The sequence below is a fragment of the Capsicum annuum genome, chromosome 3 (genome assembly GCF_002878395.1).
Source record: "Capsicum annuum cultivar UCD-10X-F1 chromosome 3, UCD10Xv1.1, whole genome shotgun sequence".
Lineage (NCBI taxonomy): Eukaryota > Viridiplantae > Streptophyta > Magnoliopsida > Solanales > Solanaceae > Capsicum > Capsicum annuum.
Window position 1 is genome coordinate 56085262 of NC_061113.1, and position 14374 is coordinate 56099635.

Genomic DNA, 14374 nt, shown 5'->3' on the forward strand with positions numbered 1-14374 from the left:
TTTTTAATAGTAGAAGGATAAATATGATCTTCTTAGGCTAATTTGAGCCCGGCTAGCAGACTTCCATTCTTTCTTAGTTGACAACTTTATTGAATTTTTTTCAGTTCTCTTGCAACTCCTGCACAAGCAACAGCAGTTATGAATTTGATTGAGCGGAGACCTTACTCCATCCGACAGTGTATTACTGATCCCAGGCAACATCAACCTCGATTAAGAGATGGGGAGGATCAGACGGAAGGGTAAGTAAGAGAGTCAATGTCGAACTGCTGGTTAAACGAAAATACAAAATGCTAAAACTGAGTTGGCAATCCCAACTAAGCAACTTCTGGTCAAACAAAGTTCAAACCTAAACCGTAACCTTTTTGCAAATATAGTTAGCTCATATATGAGCATATAGGGTACATATTAGTTTGTCCCAATGGGACTAATATCCTCATATGAGACTAGACCCCTCTGTTGAGCTGGGGAGGTTGATCTCGAACTATTAGGCGATGCAGATCCTACTTTTCTACTATGCTTCTTTGGAGCAGCAGCAGGAGATCGAGAAGGCATAGAGTCACAGCTTCTAGATCTTGAGGCTGACCTCCTATTGGGAAAACGCTGATCATCCACACGAGGCCCAAGACGAGACTTCAGTCTATCATTAATTGTGTGCCGCTTTTCTCTAGGGGAAGGACTGCGTGAAGGGCTCCTACCTCGACGACTCTCATGCCTAGGAAGAGCACTTAGGCTGTGAGAAACACTCCTACTTCGACTCCGGCGCCGGTATCTACTGAACAAAGAACGAAAAGGAGGGTTAGAGGTACATGATCTTTTATGATCCCCGAAAGGAACAAAAGAGTCTACCAAAACCTCAAACATCATGCACATAAGAAATTGAAGTGCTGAAATTTGCACGTATGAAGAAACCTTCAGAACAAAAAGACCATATAGACAGGAATTCAGGAGGAAAACCTGGGTGGAGTTCTGCCTCTTGGTGATCGTCTGTACCATCCCTGTGGAGAGCGACCAGAATAGCTTCTATAGCTTGAGTATCTAAAAAGATAACAATGTATTTTAGCATGCATAACAGACTTTCCCCTCTGACAGACATTTTTACTTTTGAACTCGGTTTACCTATCACGATTCCCCTGAAAATTTCTCCCACCCTGGTAATAAGGCCTGTAAGGTGAACGCTCAGGAGATGGGGTGCGATAGCGTCTTGCAAATGAATAACGATCAGTGAAGCCACGGCCTTTTCGGACTCGTTTTGAAGCTCCATCTGGAGAACTGTTTCTAGATAAATTTCTGCCAGGACTAGACCGAGATGGCTGAGTAGCTTTTTGTGGACTCTTTGAAAGACTTTTCTCCTTCGATTCAATTTGACGACTTCCATCATTTTGATCAAGTCTATCAGGTAATTTTGTTGGGCACATACTTCGACTACTCCGGCAGCTGGGTCTTGGCTGTCCCTTAGGACTTGGTGTCATGCTCCTGTTTATCATGCAAAGAGAGAGTCCACTTGTGAAGATATGCAAGTACCACACCATAAAACATTCAGTAAACCCAAGGAAGGAACCTGGATCTGCTGGAATTATCAGATTGATCATTTGTGGCGAGAGTCCTGTCAGCTTGTACATCTCTATCATGACCATTAATTGGAAGCTTATCATTCTTAGATATTTCAGCCTCTTCAAGATTCTGTTGCAGCTTCAAAACAGCTTGTCCTTTGAGAGGCTTTGATGCTTTCTTCCCCAAACCTGTGCATAAGATCGTGGAATAAATTGGTGAATTTTCTTATAGTGCATGTTTTTCCTCCTCCACCGAATAAATTAATAGAAACCTTTTCGTGCATTACTGGGCCTGCCATTTTCGTCATCGGAGCTATCGCTGCTGCTACTGCTCAGGCTCTCACTATCTGTGCTACTAGGACTCTCTGAGCTCCTGAATGCAATGAAAATAAAATAAATCATCAATCAAGTACAGATTAATAACACAGATAAGGGCCAACAGAAAATAATACCACTTGCGTCTCGGTCTTTTATTTCGATGAACTCTTCTCCTCGTACTCTTTCTGTCCTTTTTCTTCCCGCGTCGACTCTTTTCTTTCTTAGTCGACCTCTTCCTCTTCTTACGCCTTCCATCACCTGAAGAACTAGAAGAATAGGAGTCCAGCTTAGAATCCGAGTCAGAGTCTGAAGAGGAATCAGTATCTGTCTCAGAACTGTAAGAATCAGACGAAGAGTATCTCCTCTTTTTCCTTTTCTTTCTATTGGTGGACGATTTGTGTTTCCCCTTCTCTCGGCTGTCTGAATCATCGTCAGAGGAAAGAGCTCTGGCTGACTTTTTATGTTTCCCTGGAGACAAGGCAGAAATATATGAATGAACAACAGAAACAGGACTACAAAACAATCTCTTAGATGAGGCAGTAACACTGCAGCAGAGTAGGAACATCTTAGTCTTGGAAAAGATAAAATCACCTTTTTCTGCTTTGGTTGTATCATTACTTTTTCCCTCAGACATTTCACCACAATCCACAATTTTCACAAGCCCAGATGGTTTCCCATTGGCTGTTCCCAACTCTTCAATTTTCCTCACGATATCCATTCCCTTTACAACTTTTCCAAAAACAACATGCTTCCTGCAACAGAAATGTAGATGCTTCATGTTAGGAATTAGGTATTGATCCTTGTAGAGGATTTGGAGTACAAGCCAAGAGGTATGTCAGGGTTCAGGCTGAAAGAGAAAACATTGTTGAAACAAATGTGCACTCATATGTCAGATAAATACCCGTCAAGATGAGGAGTTCGCTTAAATGTAATGAAGAACTGGGATCCATTTGTATTAGGACCGCTATTTGCCATCGAGAGAAGACCAGCCTCAGTGTGGTCAATTTCAAAGTTTTCATCTAATGGAGAAAAAATTACCATCAGATCAATCATATCATTTACCTAGTATCTAACACTCAAAACATATATATATACCTGGAAATTTCCCTCCAAATATACTCTCTCCGCCAGTGCCTGCAAAACATTAAAAGTTTGTGCCTTACTTCTGGGCAAGAAGTTGGAACTTAAAGAGTCCTCTGCACCAATTGACAGTTCAGGGCCCCAGAAGGCGAAAAAGCATACCATTCCCTTTGGAGAAATCACCGCCCTGTAGAAACAGAAACAGGTCATGGTACTGATGATATTTCCCCAATATATTGACCAAGGGGGAAACTCTAGAAACCTATGTTAGATTGTGGAAGAAACAAAAAGGAAAACAACAGCTACAGTATATTCTTAAATGCCAACTGTAGTCATCAAACCAAGCCCAAATAGCCCATGAAGCGGATCAGCTGATATTCACCCCTATACAATTAATTTCTCATTTGAAATATATGACAAACAAGATATCCATAAAATCTGCAAAGCATCCCCTTCTTAATCCCACAAATTAGCAGAGAAGCTCACAAACAGAATTTTCTCGTGATATTGAAGGGCCAGTAAGATAGGGCTGTATGATTTAAGAGTATGATTTTGTCGAGGTAGAAAAAAGATAAATTGTAAACTTCGAACCCAAATTCTGGAATTATCACATATCATGCTGAAGGATACAATTGATATTCCTGTGAGACACAAAGTTGGGTAAAACAAATATAAAGGCACAACAATTCCTACACTGTTTATTCTCAACAGACAAAGAATACAAATATCAGAGCATACTTGTGCCAACGGACAAACAGGACAAAGAATACAAGTATCAGAGAGAAAGAGAGAGAGAACATACTTGTGCCATAAACCCTTTTATTACACGGTGAAATAAGCATCCTTTGTAGTGCAGAGGTTTCCCAGTAGATGCTCCAACTCCCTTCTCACCTTCAAAACATAACATATCATTGAAATCGCAACATTCAAAGATCAACCAATTACACTCATGCCAATAAAAGGAAAATAATATTAGTGTAGAAAATGAAAACAGTGAGAATAATAAAAGAACCCATGCACAATGATTCATTGTTATGCAGGAATATGTGATTTCTTAACGACTCTATGCACACATGAAAAGGAAAATATTCAAGTTTTTAAACCAACCTTTTCCCTCATTGCAAAATACAACAAACTTAGCAGTGTTAAGAAAATGATCATTGCGTCTAACTCAACCCCAATAACTAACTCATTTAAGTGAAGTTTATTTAAGACCATATGAGAAAACAGAAACTTATTCCCTTGACAAACGTGAGATACTGATGCTCCCACACGCCCAGAATTGAACAATCAGAGAGGTTGAGCTAGGCCCTTGGTTTATTTTCTCATAATATCAGAGCCAGACCTCTCTGTTATTGTATTTTCCTACTTGGAGAACTGCCATATGGAACATAACATGTGGGATTCACCATTAGAAAACAAGCCACGTGGATAGGTCTAACCTTGATGCCATGTTAAAAGAAATAAATGTTGGGCCTAACTCAATCCTAAACGTTAGCTCATGATATTCAAGATATGGACAATAACACATTCTGTAAACCAATGGGAGACACTCTAACAAGCAGCAGCACAATAAACTTCCAGCTCTTAAGTTACTTATCAATCAACACAATTCCTTTGACCCAAAGTAATATTACAATACCCAATCAGCTTTTTTAATTAGTTTTTATATAAAAGAAATTAGCACTTTTTTTAATTAATTTTTAATCTAATTGGATAAGTAGATCTTTTATGGTGTCACTATCACTTTTTCTATAACTCATTACTTTTTGTATAGAATTTTAAATGTCAATATAATTATTTACATTTACAAAAATAGGTGAGATCTTTCAAGATTTTTAAAATATAATTTAGGATAAAATTAACATAATAAATTCATATGAAGCCTGAAAAAATGGGTGTTCTCAATTATATATAGTAGTAAAGTAATGTTCATTATATGTTTTAGGATTATTATTTATTGACAAAAAATTTAAAATAAAATAAATATAAGTAGCATATACTATTTTTTAATCAAAATTAGTGACTTAACATCATTATATATATAATGTAAAAGAAAAAGAGGTAGATGTGTGTGTTTGGTGGGGGGGGGGGGGGGGGAGGAAAAAATCAAATTAAGGTATTGTAAATTATCTCAAAAATACTTTTTTTAGTTATTATATAATGGCAAGTGAAATAATATTGAACTAAATTAAGGATAATATAAAAAAAGAGAAAAAACAAATTAATATGAAATAGTAAGTTAAAAACACATGTCAAAGGAAAAATTTAGAAGAAGAAAAACCTTTTAAAGTAATTGATAAGCATTAGTTTTATCTAACTAAAGATGACAAAATATTTGGATAAGCATTAGTTGAAATCCAACTAAGTACTACCAAATCTTTGGATTCTCTTACATATATATATAAATGGATTAAGTGGTTGCATGGTCACTACCTAGTTTTACTTTTACCAAATAAGTATTTTACTTCCTTTATTTACCTCCCACTTATTGTGATAATCTAGTTTGTCGTAGGCATGGGTGATTTGAGGACAAATCTTCTTCGAGTGTGGGGGAATGATAGCAACCACGGAGGCTCAAAATCCATTGAAGGAGCAGCTACAGTCAATGTCAAGATTCGTGGAGGAATCTTCTTTAAAAAGGGAGAACAATAGCATCCGTGGAAGCTCAATTAAAGGGTAGAAAATATGAAGATATTTTAATGGGTCTCAATTAACAATAAGAACAAGTCTAATGATGGAAGAATAAGGCCAGCACAATGTTGATCTTTCGAGGCCCAAATTGAAGACCAAAAGGAGTTGGAATGATGGCCCAAAATTTGTCCAAATGAGGAGAAATTACAGTAGCCCAAAGTTGTATTCTAGAAGCTCATTTAATGCTTCGTTGACTACATTTATAGCTTTATTGGACCAAAGTGTTGGTAGTCTTTATGCACCTAAAAATTTTCAGATTATTTAATTTAGTTTGATCACCTTTGAAATTTGGAATGTCTTTTAGGTTGTAGCACCAACTACTCCTATATAAAGGAGTGTTTTCATCTTCATTGTAACTAAGTCTAATTTAAAATTAATATAGCAACCTTGTGGCTTGTGGAGACCTTTTGTAGGTTCTCTTTTCGGTTATGCCCTTTTTGTTCTTCTTTGAACCATAAGTTGTTTCTTAAATGGTAAGATTGCTCGTTTGAGTTCCCTCCTTTTCTTATTCTTTTTCTTAACTGATTTATTGCTTGTTTTACTTTTAAACAAGGTTTTGAGTTCAAATCTTGAGCTTGTTTTCTTTTTAAGAATCAATTCTCCCTCTTTCTAATCTTCTTATTTTAAAGTATTCGTTGTCCGTGTTGTTATCAATTTATCTACATATATTATCAAAAAGATTGTCGAATGGATCCTTAGTCTGCATAAACTAGGTAGCACCTACCGGGAAATTTACTTGGGTGAAAAAGGTGGGTAAATCTAGTTCAATTAATTGAATCCATAAATCACATTTTGATGACTAGGGCAGGAATTCACAGAACACTAGACAGTTTCCAATGGCAGGGAAGTTATGAGTTTCATTCAGGCCACAAGATTTCATAAAACAATGGATAGTCTCAAAATACCACGGAATCACAATGATGGTATTCACTGACCTACAGAGGATTTTCCGCAAGGCCCCTCGCAATGAGGCATGATTCCCACTAATTAACACACATTTAAACCTTGCTTAATTCCTATCCAGATTAGTAGTACGACAAAGATAGAACTGAAGAAGCTTTTCATTGCCTTTTTTCTTATTTTGGGAGGAGGGGTTATGGGGGCCTCAAACTAGGTGATATTTGGTTTTGTAGCCCTTTACAAACTAGTTTTAGTTTTTTGCCCTTTTAATAAGAGACCTTCATTTTTATTCATTTTAACACATAAGAGATCTGAAAGGTCATTTTCCTCTATTCAATCTTAAGTGGTCATAAGAGATCATTTCCTCTTAACTAAGTACCTCTTTATAGCACAAAGCAAATAAAGTTTCCAACAATATACCTGTGCAGAGTGACCTGAAATTTTCTGTAGTCTTTGGGACAGTATCTGCAAAGAGCTGCACATTTCCACCCAAAAAAAAAAGGTAGCGGTAATTGGAATATATGACATATCAGAAACAGTTTCAAGACATTGTTTCATACGGAAGAAAAGGGAAAAACATCCTAAAAAAGGAAGACACCCATAAAGGTTGATAATATTTAGTTCATATATTACCTCAATAACAATTTTTTCTGCAGCACTTCCATCAATTGATACATCTAAGAATACAACAGGGTTTTTCTTCTTATTCATCCTGCACCTCAGGCCCTAAAGATGTTGAAATATCATTACAAGTTAGAAAATATTCTGAACAAAAGAAATTCATAAAAATTCTTAGATCATTAGATCAAATAATAAGACAATCCTCACAAATATGGGATTCTTAGTCATAGGTGTCATGGGGGAGGGTGGTAGAGGCTGTCAGGGAAGCCACAGAAACATGTGAAATATTCTTCCATGTGTAGACAGTAGATTGGAGGAGGAGAAAGTACAACCATCTCAAGAGGAGTCAACGGCTACCTAAATATCAAATGAGACTCTACCTACCACAATTTGAAGCTACCAAAGTAAGATGCTAGTGGAGCATGTACTTCGTAGGGGTGTCAAATTTAGCCCCTATACGTGCATCGTACCCAACTCATCCAAACAAATGCAATAATGAGTTTATTCACACGCAACCCAAATTAACCCATAATAGAAGTTTGTCAAGTTCCAAAAAAAGATCATTTAAAATTTCATCCATTTTCCCTCTCCATAAAGGAGAAAAAGGTTAGAGGTTGGACAAGTTGAGTTATGACCCATTTAGTCCAAATTGACTCAAGCCAACATTGATATAAGGGTACCATCTTAACCCACCTAATGTTGACCTTAGAAATGGCAATGGGGCCGTTTTGTCCTTTTGCAGGGCAGAAGGGGGGGTTGCTGAAGCAATTTTTGAAAATCTTGTGCGGGGCACGGGTTTCATAAATCAGTTCCTTGATATATGTACTAGTTTTAAGTTTCCAGTCTTCATATTAGTTAGTTTTGTTCCAAAAATACAATGTAATAGTTTCCCCTTCAATTAAAACGCCCCATTTATCAAAAAATAAATAAAATCTTATACTCCTTTGTGAAAACTGAAATGTTTTAATCCTCTGGTTTATGTTTAAAATTTAGTTCTGCGTGTTCCTAACAGAACATAAAGAGCTGAAGCTCAATATTAAAAACAGAGAAATAGGGAGTAATTTAGAACAGAAGCTTAAGAATGAAGCTGATGCCTTTCTTTTATCAGTTAAGCTTAATCTTGGTTGAATGCAAAAAAAAAACATATACATTTTTTTTGGATATTTCATATTCAAATGAGTAAGCTATCAGTTTTTAACAGCTTAAGCATGAATCAATTGTAACAATTTCTTGTCAGCAGTATGAAACGTTAAATCCTCGAATGTCCAATATAACCTCGGCATCCAAACAAACACCACTACTATTTAAGTTTTAAAGGAAACACACACACACACACACACAGAGAAGCCCAAAATATGATTAATCCAGCATGGGCTTCATGAGTCCCTAGTAGTTCACCGGATAAATTGAGTTGCCGGGGATTCCCGGCTCACCAAGCAAAACCAGTGGTTTCTTGGTCACGATCAGTCAAGGCTAAAGCTCCATTAAAGAGCCATTCCACGTGGTAGAACCTCCTAGGGAATGTAAGGTTCTTAATAAACCCCACCTATTTCTTTGCAACAACAACAACCCCCCTACCAATTTCTTTGTATGGAACAATAATTAGAACTAAATCACTGCAACCAAACCAATCTAGAAACTGTCGTGCACATACTGAACAAAAATTAATGGAAAAAAAATCAACTTTCTGTTTTTGGAGAAAAGGGCAAACCCCTAAACCCCAATAAATTCACATAATTAACATAGAATGCTGAAGAAAAATTAAGTGGACAAGCAAAAAAAAAGAGATTATTTTTAAATCTTTTGGGAAAAAGGGCAAACTCTTAAACCCTAGTAACTCACAGAAGCTAAGTTTTCATTGTAAACCGGCATAAATTGGCAGATGGGTCTTAATAATAAAGCAAGATTTCATCAAAGTGTAACAATTGCCACAAAAAAAAAAAAAAAAATAGAAGAAAACATCAATTAGATGAAATTAATAGTGCGATTTACTAACAACTGAAATTCGGGTAGTCCCCCAGTGAAGTTGATGTCCAAAGCAGGCGTATTAGCTTAACAAAGAAAAGCGGCCATTTGTTTTCTTTGGAGGCGCGATACAAGTGATGAGAGCGAGGGGGTGTGTGTTCACTTGCCTTGGTAAATCTTGCTAAATAGTAAACGTACCTGTTGCCTAAATTGTGTGCTTTCAATGTTGCACATGTGTTTATTATTTATTAGGTGTAAATGAGTTCAAACATTACATATAGAATATTTATTTAAATAATAAAGATAATATAATAATTATGTTATAAAATAATAAAGAAGAAGAGTCGAGAGAGAATAGATTTTTATTTCTCTTAAGGGATGAGAGATTATCACATTATCAATACAATGAACAAAACCCCTTTATTTACAGGAAAAATCTATTCCTAGTCTGAGTAAAAGACGATACTTCAAATCCTAATAGATATCAAAGTAGATCTTGATAGACATTCACTATAATGTAAATACATTTATAACACTCCCCCTTGAATGTCTAATTGGTAGATAATGTGTCTCGTTAAAACCTTACTAGAAAAAATTCAGTAGGAAAAAAACCTAGTGAAGGAAAAAGAGTACAAATCTCTAATAATACGCATTTCGGCTGCCTCATTAAAAACCTTACAAGGAAAACCCAGTGAGACAAAACCTCATAAAGGAAAAAGAGTACATCGCATATTAACTCCCCCTAATGAGAACATCCTTGAACCTTTGCATCCCGATTTTGTGCACCATCTTCTTAAAAGTTGTAATTAGAGAAAACTTGGTGAATAAATCAGTCACATTGTCAGTTGAACGAATTTGTTGCAAAGTTTGTAGAAAAGTTTTGGCAAAATGTGTTTCGTTCTATCTCCATTTATGAATCCTCTCTTAAGATGTGCTATGTATGCTGAATTATCTCTGTATAAAATTATGGGTAGATTGTCATATTTCACACCACATTTTTCTCGAATGAGATGTATCATAGACCTCAACCATACACATTCGCGGCTTGCTTCATGAATAGTTATTATCTTAGCATGATTCGATGAAGTGGCTATAATAGACTGCTTTGTGTATCTCCAAGATATGATAGTATCCCCACATGTGAACACATTGTATGTTTGAGACCGAGATTTATGCGGGTTAGATGAGTACCCAACATCAGCATGACCAGTAAGATCGGGATTGCAATCTTTAAAATAAAATAAACTCATGTATCTTATCCCATTTTGATGTCTCTTAGTAGGAGTAGAAATATACCTTTCTAGCAAATTGAGCGAAAGGCTATATTGGGTCTTGTAGTTTTTTTTTTACAAGACACATGAGTGCACCAATTGTACTAAGATATGGTACTTCATGACCAATCCAAATTGGTATATTTCTCATTTCAGCAAATAATCTTATTGCTTTTGAAAACTCTCCAAGAGTTTCAATAATTTTCAAGCTATAAGCTTATACAATATAAGGATTATCAATAAGTTTCCCAGAAACTTTTATATTTTGAATCCTTAAAGAAGTTTTCATACAAATTTTGTCAAAGTGACAATATTCAACATTTTATGTGTGACATCTTCAAGTGTCTGGATTGCAAATCAAATAAGTTTTCACTTACCAAGATGCATCCTTTCATGTCACTTGATAAATGTTCTACGTCAGCATGCTTAAATTAACGTAGAATTAAGATACTTGTAATCTTTCATAATATTGCGTCAATATTGTGTCAAAGATATTGATGATATATCATTTAGTATCAGTTCACAATGCAACATAACATTTGGAGATCTCATCAGTTCATTATTTTCAGGTACCTGAACCTCTCATAAGGTTTCATGAAGTGTTATGTCATAGTTTCTTCAAGCGCATATTACCTTCTTATTATGATTATTTGCTCCTTATTCTATACAAGTACTATTTCATTTGGAACCGATTGATCTATCACGTTTCACGCATGTATAGACTTTGTCCTTTAGAGACATAAAATAGGAGCACTTGCAGCTTAAATATGAGATGCGTTCGACATTTGACTTGAATTATCTTTTGAATGAGGATCTGATGATAATTTCTAACATACTTCATAATTGCTTATTAATCTCCCCCTTATGTTGGGAAAGCTAACATATATCCTCCATATTCTTTGATGGATCCATCTTTGTGCATCATGGTACATTCATTAATCGTATACCACATATCAAAACTATTAGATGGAATAGTCGGTTCATGACCTTGAACCAATTGAGGGGAAGAAATAATCATAATTTATTAGTCTAATGCATACAAGTGTTATTGTATGCAACATATTATATTTCAGATCAACGCATGAAGCTTTGTTCTCATTAGCGATGGTTTAGCTATTTATCGAAGGCATTCAATGCCAAACCATCATCATTAAGATAACTTTCTTGATTGCACAATCTGAAAATTATGTTCTTAACTCAATTTTGTTGAGCAAGCAACTTTATGAATGTCAAACGTCAGGTTGACAATGAATGTACATGTGATCATCTTATTGATGCATATTTTCAACATATCACATGATAAGTGAACGGGCCCTTATTCACCTTTTATAATTTTTAGATTTGAAGGGATCCAAGCTCAATATTAGTTGGTCCAACCAACTTGTCATGAGAACAAACGACATAAACAATTCTTGAAAAAACTTCTAGTTTTTCAATACATGCACATCTTCGAGATGTCACAATCGTTCATATCAATTTATGAACTTTTATTCTAGTAAACTTCAAGTTTACCATGACATGTACTTTTTCTTTAGTAAATTTCAGATTTACTATTACATGAATAAATTTCAGATTTACTACTTTAGAAGTAGATTTTAAAATTATTCAACCTCTTTTGAAGGTGAGTTATGATACAATCATAATCAAGTGCACGTTTGCATTAATAAATTTTTCATTCCCCAGGAATGGAATATAATCATGCCTTAAGTCTATCAAATTATGATAGCTTATAAACTCTTTCAAGATTTTGCTATTTCAGAAGCAAATCGAGGCATACATACAATGTAGAGAATTTTTCTCTAGCATATCTTATAATCATATAAGCGTGTAAAAATATTATCACTTTTGATGATCATTATCATATTGTCCCTCTATGCGTATATTTGTGCATTCAATCACTTGTCTTCTATCAGACATAGTATGCACTGCAACCACATACACCTCAAGAATGAAGTAAGTTGTTATATTTCAGACTTATCATATATTGTTACCACATTCACATCATGGAATGGAGCATATTCAATGGGTCGAATTTCATGACTTTTCATCAAATATTCATTATTTTTCCTTAGCCATCATAATTTATCAATGTGGTGCATTGAGATTCAAACTCAACGTCTTATCCATATAAAGACGTCTTAGGCATAAATCGATGGGACTTGAACCCAACATATTATCATCTCTTTTGATAATATTGTTCTTGAGAAATAAATTCAAAATATAAATGGTTCCAAACCAGTTATTTTTTCTCAAATTCAATAATAATTATATTAGGAGTAGCACAAGAAAGATAACATAAAGAATTACTAACCTTGAAATCCTTTATATTTATAATCTCACCTTGTTTGGCAGAGTCTCGTACTGATAAAGTGTTATAAAATATAAAGAACAAAAAAGAAGAGTAGAGAGAATAGAGAGTAATTCTTATTTCTTTTAAGGGATGAGAAATTATCAGATTGTCAATACAATGAACAAAACTCCTCTATTTATAGGAAAAATTTACTCATAGTCTAAGTAAAAGACGGATGCTTCTAATCCTAATAGATATCAAAGTAGATCTTGATAGACATTCACTATAATGTAAATACATTTATAACAAATTAAATTTAATATCTTTTGAGTATATAAAGATAGAAAATTTATTTATTAAACTTAATCTTTATTAAAAATATTTTAAAAAGTTGATGGACAATCATCTACCATATGTAAATTGCAACAAAATAATACAATGATAGAGAAATCAAAATAATACAATTAAATCTAATCTTTGCACACAAAAATTTTCTCAAAATAGGCTTACACTCATCTACTACCTATAAACAGTAACAAAATAATACAATAATAGAGATATCAAAATAATACAACTAAATCTAACTTTTACATAAAAAAAATTCCTCAAAGCCGACCAATATTTGTTTACCACTTTTAAACTGCAACAAAATAATACGTTAAAAGTAATATCAAAACAATACAATTAAACTTAAATTTTACACAAAATTTCTCAAAGTCGATAGAGATTCATCTACAAATTATAAACTACCACAAAATAACAAACTAATAGAAATATTATGGTAGTACAATTAAACCTAACTTTTACGTATAAAAGGTTTTCAAAACAGACTCACATCTATCTAGCATCTGTAAATTAAAATAAAACAATAAGATAATAAAGATATCAAAATAATACAATTAAACTTAACATTTACACAAAAAATTCTTCAAAGTCAACTGACATTCATCCACGACCTGTAAACTATAAAAAAAAAATATATAATAGATATCACAAAGCTTCGATTTTGATCCAACTAATTTTTGTCTGAGAGAAAATTTTGATCCTAAAGAATAATTTTAAATGAAAACAAAGAAGATATATATATGCACACATGTTGAATTCTATTATGCTGACAAAAACAGTGAAGAAGTTGATGGTTAGAAAATCAAGCATCCACTAATCTAGACATGCAATTGAATCAAGTTAGATGAGCATCAATCATATTCTCTCAATAGGCAAACCGATTTGTTCTCTAGTTTAACGTACATCTCAATATTTAGAGAAGTATTTTCTTAATAGAGTTCAATATTAGGAATATTTTTCTATGTGAATAGTAGAAAGAAAAATATTAATTAATTTTCCTACCATATATTTTAGGAGCCTCGTATATTTTAGGAAGTCTATTAGAAAGAAAATTATTAATTAATTCTCCTACCATATATTTTAGGAGTCCCATATATTTTAGGAAGTCTAGTAGAAAGAAAAAAATTAATTCTCCTATAATATATTTTAGGAGTTCCATATATTCTAGGAAGTCTAGTTAATATAATAAAAAATAATTAAATAATAAATTTATAAAATAATGAAAAGACAGTTTTGTCTGAAGAAGAGTCTTTTAATGAAGGCAAAAAAATTCAAACCACTTTTCTAAGGGTCTTCACACTTTTAATATATTATAGATATAGACTATAGATTTTCAACTA

At 34.0% G+C, this 14374-nt stretch overlaps 1 protein-coding gene across 2 annotated transcripts; it reads right to left on the reverse strand.

Annotated features, from left to right (window-relative positions):
* Positions 1-270: 270 nt before the first annotated feature.
* On the reverse strand, positions 271-9340 carry LOC107863836 (peptidyl-prolyl cis-trans isomerase CYP63). Of its 2 annotated transcripts, none has more exons than XM_016709997.2 (14): positions 9160-9340; positions 7176-7268; positions 6963-7017; positions 3751-3839; positions 3111-3135; positions 2964-3002; positions 2770-2887; positions 2460-2620; positions 2003-2336; positions 1823-1923; positions 1559-1739; positions 1117-1473; positions 955-1035; positions 271-769 (listed from the first exon to the last, which is right to left on the reverse strand). In XM_016709997.2, the coding sequence occupies exons 2-14, from the start codon at positions 7251-7253 to the stop codon at positions 406-408; spliced, it is 1983 nt and encodes a 660-aa protein (XP_016565483.2). In that variant the 5' UTR covers positions 7254-7268; positions 9160-9340; the 3' UTR covers positions 271-405. The 2 variants fall into 2 exon arrangements, with proteins under 2 accessions (XP_016565483.2, XP_016565482.2); XM_016709996.2 differs by having other exon boundaries at positions 271-772.
* Positions 9341-14374: the final 5034 nt, after the last annotated feature.

Coding starts and splice junctions, on each gene's coding strand:
- LOC107863836 (XM_016709996.2), bottom strand. CDS start 7,253: ATGAATAAGAAGAAAAACCCTGTTGTATTCTTAGATGTATCAATTGAT. Junction 2,621..2,769: donor CGAACTCCTCATCTTGACGG/GTATTTATCTGA, acceptor TTTCTGTTGCAG/GAAGCATGTTGTTTTTGGAA. Junction 1,740..1,822: donor GCCCAGTAATGCACGAAAAG/GTTTCTATTAAT, acceptor TCTTATGCACAG/GTTTGGGGAAGAAAGCATCA.